Source organism: Arachis ipaensis, chromosome B05 (genome assembly GCF_000816755.2).
Source record: "Arachis ipaensis cultivar K30076 chromosome B05, Araip1.1, whole genome shotgun sequence".
In the NCBI taxonomy this organism is placed as follows: Eukaryota; Viridiplantae; Streptophyta; class Magnoliopsida; order Fabales; family Fabaceae; genus Arachis; species Arachis ipaensis.
In genome coordinates this window covers 149,356,252-149,364,752 of record NC_029789.2, presented here as the reverse complement: position 1 = coordinate 149,364,752, position 8,501 = coordinate 149,356,252, and the positions used below count along the sequence as shown (strand labels likewise).

Genomic DNA, 8,501 nt, shown 5'->3' with positions numbered 1-8,501 from the left:
GCTCTGTTTATATACTGTCTACTTGGTTTTCTCAAACAAAATTTATTGCTTCTAAATAGAGATATGAGGGAGGTAAAGGCTTGACAATATGACCAACTGGATCTTGAGGATTATAATAAAACACTATATCCTTGCCTTTTTATACCATCAAACTACTCCCTTTAAAAGTGGGGTGGAAACTCAAACCAAGAGGCATTTCAACTAAAAAGATGACAACCAAACCTCACCCTGAAGATGCCATTCTACTGCAACAAAAACCAATTATCATAAGGTCCATTTAGATCAGTTTCTTTTGCCCCTAATGGTTTGTGCCAAAGTCTTCTTCAGTAACCAAACTATCTTTAATCTTCCTCTTTCATTTGATCCACTTTTCTAGTGAAGCTGAAGCTTCTAGCTGCTGATTCTCCTTGCATGACCAAGACACAACAACATAAATGGGCAAATAACTTTACTCATTGTTGTTGTAATAGATTGCTAAAAGGGTATAAAATTCCAAGCAAAACAAACACCATATAATCAAAATTTACTATCATCACTAAAGTATTAAGTAGCAAATCAAGTGATAAAATTACTTAATTTAGCTGAAACCATACAAATCCTATCAATCAATCGTATTCAAATTAGCTACATGGTACTGTCAACAATTAAAAAAGTTTTTTTTTTCTTTTTATTTTTCAGAATTATGATTATTTCTTCTCACTGTATTAAATAAAGTAATTAATATTATATAATTTTTCATAAATTACCCCATTTTGTTAAGTTACCAATTTTTTGTTTATACATTATGAGTGTTATAAGTGAGTGTACATACTACATATGACATTATACTTTATTTTAATGCCTTATTAGTGTGAGATTGCCTATTTGGTGAGAAACAAAAGAATATTTTACCCTACTTTCCTTTTTAATATAGATCAGAGTTGGTAGTTTTTTTGGTCAAGTAATAAGTTTACCTTGTATAATGTATGTACCTTAATCCTTCTATTCGGTTTGGCTATGTTGTCGTTAGCCATAGCCAACTCAAATTCTCACCCTCTCATGCCCTTGTCATAGTAAGCAAAAAGCAATAACAATAATTATAATAAAATAATAATATTGTGATATTTTGAGTGACAATACAATCTAAGGAGTTGGACAAAGAGAATGCTTACTCCTCTATTGGGAATCTCAGTCACCTCAACTGCCATAAACAGCTTCAAAATCCAGCAATTCAGTCTCAAGAAACCAACTTCTTTTCCATCTCATCATGTTTCACCTTTTTCTCCCTCCAAATCAGGTATGTAGAACATTGATTGCATAGTTAATACTTGTTGAGTTTTAGCATTTCCATATCAAATCCTTGACTGACTGGATTGAAGTTTAGCATTTGTAATTTATTCAAAAAGTTAAAACTAAGTAGGTGTAAGTTTGGATATGAAGGATTATGCAGGGCAAGTGAAGTTGTTGATCTGTTCCCAGCATTGTGTTCTCAAGTTAGAATCCGGGAGGCGAGGTTGGTGGACTATTGGGAAGTGGCAGAGACTCATTGCAGCTGCTTCTTCCCTGAATATTCCTTCCCTTTGGATTTTCTGCTGAGGATTGATAGATTGCTGCTGGCCATGTTAGCAGCCATGTTAACGGCCTTGTCTAGGCCAAGAGCTTGCAAAAGAATCTGTTTGGTTGCTGATATTGGTAGTGGCAGCTCACATCATCAAACTCTTTCTTCATTTCCAAGCATCCTCAACAAGGGATATGTTGCAGGTATATTAACACTAGACAATTTCGCAGACTATCTACCACGAAAGGGGCCGCGCCGCCGGAGAAGGTTATTGCAAGACTATATATAACTTTCTTCTCTTATAGTTTCTTAGAATAGCTCTGTACATACATGTTCTCTTCATGACAGAAAAATATTGTTGTGTTTTATGTTTTCTGAAGGACTGGAATTGCATATATATCAAATGTGGCAGTAAGGGAGAACTTCAGAGGGAAAGGAATAGCTAAGAAATTGATTGGAAAGGCAGAATCAATGGCCAGAAGTTGGGGGTGCCGTGCAATTGCATTGCACTGTGATTTGAACAATTCTATGGCCACAAAGTTATATAAAGGCCAAGGCTATAAATGTGTCAAAGTTCCAAAAGGAGCAAAGTGGCCTCAGCCAAGGTCCTCTCCTGATATCACCTTCAACTTCATGATGAAGCTTCTCAACAACTCAGCTGCTTCTGATTAATTACATTATCTTGGAGGAATCATATTTATTCCATTGCATATTATTTTAGCAGGAGATATTGGAATGTAAATATGCAAAGGCAAGGATTTATATGCAAAATCAGTTGCAGCATTGTAGATTGCACACATTTTATAGTTACTTATTTCCATTCTTTTGTACCTAAGTGCATGTAGATACAAATCTCTATTGGAATGACTGGCCTTAGGCCAGCTTTTCTTTCATGAAGATCATTTTAAAATCAAATCATATTAATAAGTAATAATAGTTAATATTCAAAATAGTTCCTGAAAAATCAGATATATATTATTGTGTACCTTTGTGAATACTTGCATACAGCATGCTTTGACTTTGGAACGAGGTGACCTCTTCTATTTTTTCTTTAAATTGTCAACGGTACAAAAGAATTAATTAAGCAAGAAAAGAAAAAATGTTTTACCATTTTAAATACCTTTTAGAGCATTTATCAATCCATCAAAGCATATTTAACAAGAACTATGCTTAAAAGTTAAACAAATTTGGTGCTGACACATTTTGTACTTGGTATTCAACACCATTACCTCTTGTGGGACAAGGGGTTAAATATTAGTTGTTCAATATTTGGTATCTTCTGAAAATAGATACTACTCTTCAAGGCAAGGCACATGGTTTGTCTTCCAACAGTGGGGTAGATAGTACTAAATCCTTAAGAACTCCATTGGATGCTTATAGTTGATGACTTCATCCTAGTGATTATCAACCATTACCTTCATAGGATTCAGTTATTTATCTTAGTCTCTGCTGTAATATTTATTTTTTTAAATTGAGATCCTTGTCTTGGTTAATGGTTTTCCCTACTAAACTTTGTATATTGTATGTTGGTGTGACAAACAAAATGTGGGCCATACCCTCAATGAAGTTCCAAGGAAGAAGGAGCCAAAAAAGGAAGTTCTTTGTTCTACAAAGGGACATTAGTTGCTAATTAGTTGAATGTTCCTTAAAGTAACTACAAAATTGGACTGCACGGGAATCTCATCCTGCCATTTCTTGCATTGAAAATCACTAAATATTTTACTTTTAAGTGATTAATGCCAACTTTATTGCATATGTTGGAGCTTTATTTGATTGTAATCTAATTTGCTTAATTGCTTATTCAATATACTATTCACAATAGTCACAAATAATCTAAAACATTATATAACATTTTCCTTCAGAAAAAGTACATAAGGAGTGATGTATTCCCCACAATCTCTTAATAAAGAAAATATAGCAGAAAAACAGAAAACTTCAGTCAGGTGCAATGCAAGTTAACGAAAATATTAGCACTCTAGTTCATCAAAGTTGTTATCACTAAATAATATTATAGTAGTAGTTTTATTTTATGAGTGAGAAATATTTTTGTTAACTTGCACCTAGGAAAAACTATGCCAAATGAAAATCTGCACCTATCAACAAAGGAAATCCTAATGCTACAGCTGAAACTGAAAAGAATAGTTAATTAGGCTCTTTGATGTGTCTTCTTCTTCTTCAAGAACTCACTGAAGCACAGCAACTGAAACACTTTGGCTTGCTATAGAGCCAAGCAAAGTAGATTAACATTTTCTGTTCCAAGACCAGATTTGTGCTGATCTTTGTACCAGGGAGACCCTCCATTAGAAGAAGGGTTCTTCTCTACTGGACTACTATTTAGATGCAATTCAGAAGCATTATTTGATTTCATCTTCAGCAAAGTCCCTTCATCAGATGAATTGTTCCCATTTGAGCTAGAACTGCCACCGTTTGAACAATGCTGTTCAGTGTGAATCAGTTGTCCAAACAAGAAGATATGGGATGGTGGTGATGATGATTTCACTTCTTCATTGTGTTCTTCCTTTAAATTATGGCTAGAATTTCCAACACTTAACAAGCAAGATATATCAGCATTGCTGTTCTTATAGGTCCCACAATAAGGGGGACTAATAAGATTCATATTGTGTGATTGTGATTGTGATGGAAGATTGTTGAAGAAAGGATAATCAGATGGAGACAGATCAAGAAGTTGAGCATGCCTGGCTCCCTGTATGCCTGCAATACTGTTATTCTCTTGAATGTTCATCAATAAGGACTTAGAAGAATGATTCATAACAAGATGATTATCATTACTGTAACTATAATTGCTGGGAAATCCTGGCATTATTGGAAGTTGGTTATTGATGAGGTGAAAATCTTGATTGTGAAGAAACCTTGGTTTCTTTCTAGTTGGAGAGAATGGAGAAAGATGGTAGGTGGGAATGTCTGAGACTAATTCAACCAACCAAGGATTTACACACTTCACATGCTGTAGTAATTCTGGTTCATCCCACACCACCTGAAACAAATTTAGAGCAATAAAAATAAAGATGGTTGAAACAGTAGTATGCATATTAAAGGTTCCATTGACTTGCATATGTAAAGTCCAATCAAGAGTAGCCACCTGTGTCTCTACAGGTTCAATCATGAGAGGTACATTTTCACAGATTGCAATCAATGTTTTGTGTTGTCACATCCAACTGACTCATTCAAGAAAACTTTGGTACTTGGCAAGGAGAATTTGTCAGAGACAGAACTTAACAGACAAACATGAAATGATTTGGTACCTCATATCATGCGCATTGACTATTATGCTAACTACATTGGTTAGTTTAACAGTGCATTTGATACTTTTAAACAGTATTCATAGTAAAACAAACATGATTCATAAATCATAAATGATATAGTCGAATGATCTTTCACCATCATGCAGTAAAGAAATTAACCCAAGAAACAAATCTAGGTTCATTAGGAAATTTGACAATAGCAATTAAAAGATGTACCTGCAGAAGACGCCATGGAGAATTAGGCCAATGAATGGGATCAAGAAGCTGAACAGAAGAAATGGTTCCCATGAACCAACTGATTCTAGAAGAATCCTCAGTCTCAAAGGGCATCTTGAACCTCATCCCAGAACACCACCTCACTTTCATTGCATCTCTCACAACTGAGGCCTTAACACAAAACTCAGGTGAGCTTCCTCTTGGATAGTACACAACCTCAAATGGCCTTCCATTAACACCAAAACTCACAGCTTCAACCACCGATGACACCGACACCTCGCCGCCTCCAACTGCCACCTTCTTGGCCCTCCTTATCCCAACACACAGATCACCATCCTTAGCTCTCAAGAACACAATGGAATCACCAGCTACAAGCTTCTTCTGGCTCACAAAATTGCTCCATCCAGTGGTCAATAGGTGCCTGCGAGGAGTTCCTGTTGAGAATCAAGAGAGTTAGAACAAAATTCAAATTCACTTGAACCATGAAAACCTATATATATATATATAGTATTAACACCTCTATAGATGTGCCTAAACTTCCAGCAATTTCCATGAACATCTTTGGCAACAATGTTCTGAACAGGAGGATCAGCAGAATAATCCAGCCTTGGGAATATGGTTTCAGCACAGTAACGAGGCACTGAGAACCCTCCACCATTGTTGGCATCAGATTGTGTCAGTGTCTTTGCAAATGAAGCAGGTTTCTCTTGATGACCCCCCTCAACAACTCCTCCATTGTTGTTACCACAATCATCACCACCATCCTCCAAATCCATTAACAATGCATTGGTGTTTTCTTGAGTGAGAGGTGTCAAAAACAACTTGACAAAGACCTCATCAGTATCAGAATCTGCCATGTATTTGATTCCAGAGAGCCAGCATGGAATGAAAGAAGGGATTCTCGTTCTGAAATCCACTTTTCCTCCATGAGCATGCTCTGCATGCCCTTGTGGAAAGTACAAAACTTTTGAGTTCAGAGGTGGCATTTGAACCATGGAACCAGCACAAGCATGCCATAATTCAGAATCCAACCACTTTCCTGATGACTCCCCAAACATCTCAACTCTATCAAATTGATAATTCAGCTGGAAGAAGCAGAAAGATCAAACACACAACAACAGAGAATATATATTATTCAACAAATATGAGAAAAATAGAAAACAAACAAACAAACAACACAAAAAGAAAGAGACAATAACAGAAAATGAACATGGTTACAGACTACTTACCAATTATGTCATTAAAGTGAAGCAAGGAGATTATGATGAATAATAATAAATAGTGTGAAGAAGAGAAGAAGAGAAAAAGTGTGTGATGGTGTGAGAAGAGTTTCAGTGAGTGAGAGAGAGAGAAAGAGAGTAGTTGTTGTGTAAATCACGCGTCTAAGGTTTCAATACTATTTATGCTGCCGACGAGAAAATGAAGCAGACACTTTTGACACAACACAACATACATGAAAACATTGCTAGTTTACAACATCATGTGACGTAAGTACACAACTCAAAACACACTTTTTTATTTTATTTTTAATATTGGATTAACAATGATATTTTTTTAAATTGTGATCTACCGTAATCTTTTTCTAAAATGTGGGATGATTTAATGTACGAAGTACAAATAGGACCGTCTAATTTTTAAGAGGTACAAAAATTAGACCGTCCGATTTTTAGGTACACAAATCGGACCGTCCGATTTCTGTACCCGATTTGTGTTGCGATTTGTGTACTCCAAAATCTTTTACTTTTCTCAACACAAATCGAAGAGTCTGTGTACCTCCTATAGTTTTAAAAAACACCAAAAATTACCACGTCAAGGTATAACACTCATTCTACTTCCATATCTAAATTTTGTAGTCTTTAAAACAAGTCATTTTTTTATCCGCGGAAACTCAGGTGAAGTCGACTTCACATGAACTTGATACATGAGAGCCGTTAGATGATTTGACTGATTTGACTAAATTTTCAACCGACGACTTCAGGTATCAACTTCACGTGAAGTCGACTTCACCTGAGTTTTCACTTTTTTCTTTATCTTTTTCTTTTATTTTGTATTTATTTTAAAATGTTTATAATTATTAGTGTCATTATCTATATAATATATGTATGGTTGGTGTTTTTTATTCAGTTGAAATTTGGTTCTTAGTAACAGATTTAGTGCCATGTGAAATATCACAATATCACAACTATACAGTTTCATTTATTTATTTTATTTTAAAAGAAACAAAGATATATTACCTTTAATATAATAAGAAACAAGAGCAGGTGATTAATTAAGCAACTAAAAGTTTGAACAATATTGCAATAAAGGAACCACATGCTCACACCGAAAAGGAAAACTATACATGCAATTAAAAATACGAAGATTTGAAGTTCCTAATGTTGATAGTTGTTGCGATTTAATGCTACACACAGAGCAACCAAACTATATATTAATGAAATGAGCTTTTCAATGCTTATTATTAGTTAATAAAAATAGATCAAATTAAAAGTAGAAAAAGGAAACTTTCAATGTATATAATAATAATAATAATAATAAGTGTTATGGGGTCAAACAAAAGGGAAGCAACAACACGTGGTTATAGTTATACACAATAAAACTAGATTATTAGTCTTAATTAACCTAGCTAGCTAATTCAGAGAACAGAACCATCCAAGAATGTGTGTGCTTACATTTAATATTATTAGAGTTAATATTACAATGCTAAGGGTTGATGATGTTATGCACTGAAATCAAGGCGATCGTGGAGCCAAAACTGTTAGTCTATTTTGATTTTTGAATTTTGATAAATACAAAACAATAGGTAGTCAAGTCAACTTGATGCTGTGGACTTTCCCTAACACTTCGGTGAAAAATGGTGCCTCCAGCTGTTGCATTTTCACACTTTCTATTGATAACCTTTGACCATTTTTTTAGGTCTACAAACAAAGATTAGTTCCTACTCCTAGTAACAAGTTATACTTGATAAGGCTTGGATACTAATTCTATTGAAAGGGATTTTCTTTTTTTTTTTTAAATATATTGAAAGGGATTTTTGATGAACAAGCTACTTAATGCTAAATATAGCATTATACTGGAAATTAAAGAGAAAAATTTAGAATAGTTCCTGACAATTATTTCGAAAAATAACGAGGTTTTTGACAAAAAAAATCTAATCCGATCTTTGATAATTATCTCGAAGGGACAACGAGGTTCCTATGCCAAAAAAAAGTCAATGTTGTCTTTTTTTTTACACAGGAACTAATCAGTCCCAAAAAAAAAAAAGATCAGAAGCTGAATTGAGTGTTTTTTTTATTGGAGGCGTCGTTGTCCTTTCGAGGTAATTGTCAGTGGCCGAATAGGTAATATTATCTCAAATTGCTGCTAATTATTATAAGGTTTAGCTAAAATGTTTAAGAATATAATATTAATTTTTTAAGCTTTTAATGGATTTAATATACTAAACATATAAAAAAAATAATTTTTTTAATACAAACTTTTAATAAAAT

The 8,501-nt window shown here is 34.2% G+C and overlaps 2 protein-coding genes across 3 annotated transcripts; one reads left to right on the top strand and one right to left on the bottom strand.

The window, feature by feature from the left end:
- LOC107645023 lies at window positions 1,079-2,489 on the top strand. The gene is made up of 3 exons (XM_016349023.2): window positions 1,079-1,276; window positions 1,420-1,804; window positions 1,918-2,489. Exons 1-3 carry the CDS (start codon window positions 1,144-1,146, stop codon window positions 2,207-2,209), a joined length of 810 nt encoding a protein of 269 aa, XP_016204509.1. The 5' UTR covers window positions 1,079-1,143; the 3' UTR covers window positions 2,210-2,489.
- LOC107645021 (auxin response factor 18) lies at window positions 3,360-6,394 on the bottom strand. 2 transcript variants are annotated; one of them, XM_016349019.2, is made up of 4 exons: window positions 6,246-6,394; window positions 5,534-6,101; window positions 5,017-5,450; window positions 3,360-4,532 (listed from the first exon to the last, which is right to left on the bottom strand). In XM_016349019.2, the coding sequence occupies exons 2-4, from the start codon at window positions 6,072-6,074 to the stop codon at window positions 3,756-3,758; spliced, it is 1,752 nt and encodes a 583-aa protein (XP_016204505.1). In that variant the 5' UTR covers window positions 6,075-6,101; window positions 6,246-6,394; the 3' UTR covers window positions 3,360-3,755. The 2 variants fall into 2 exon arrangements, with proteins under 2 accessions (XP_016204505.1, XP_020959061.1); XM_021103402.1 differs by lacking the exon at window positions 6,246-6,394 and having other exon boundaries at window positions 5,534-6,202.

What these genes read in the sequence shown, in the direction of transcription:
- LOC107645023 (XM_016349023.2), top strand. Translation starts at nt 1,144, where the DNA reads ATGCTTACTCCTCTATTGGGAATCTCAGTCACCTCAACTGCCATAAAC. An exon ending in TTTTTCTCCCTCCAAATCAG is followed by an intron (nt 1,277 to 1,419) that starts GTATGTAGAACA and finishes TTGGATATGAAG; the next exon opens with GATTATGCAGGGCAAGTGAA. An exon ending in GGGCCGCGCCGCCGGAGAAG is followed by an intron (nt 1,805 to 1,917) that starts GTTATTGCAAGA and finishes TGTTTTCTGAAG; the next exon opens with GACTGGAATTGCATATATAT.
- LOC107645021 (XM_016349019.2), bottom strand. Translation starts at nt 6,074, where the DNA reads ATGTTTGGGGAGTCATCAGGAAAGTGGTTGGATTCTGAATTATGGCAT. An exon ending in GTTTAGGCACATCTATAGAG is followed by an intron (nt 5,451 to 5,533) that starts GTGTTAATACTA and finishes GATTCTCAACAG; the next exon opens with GAACTCCTCGCAGGCACCTA. An exon ending in CTCCATGGCGTCTTCTGCAG is followed by an intron (nt 4,533 to 5,016) that starts GTACATCTTTTA and finishes AATTTGTTTCAG; the next exon opens with GTGGTGTGGGATGAACCAGA.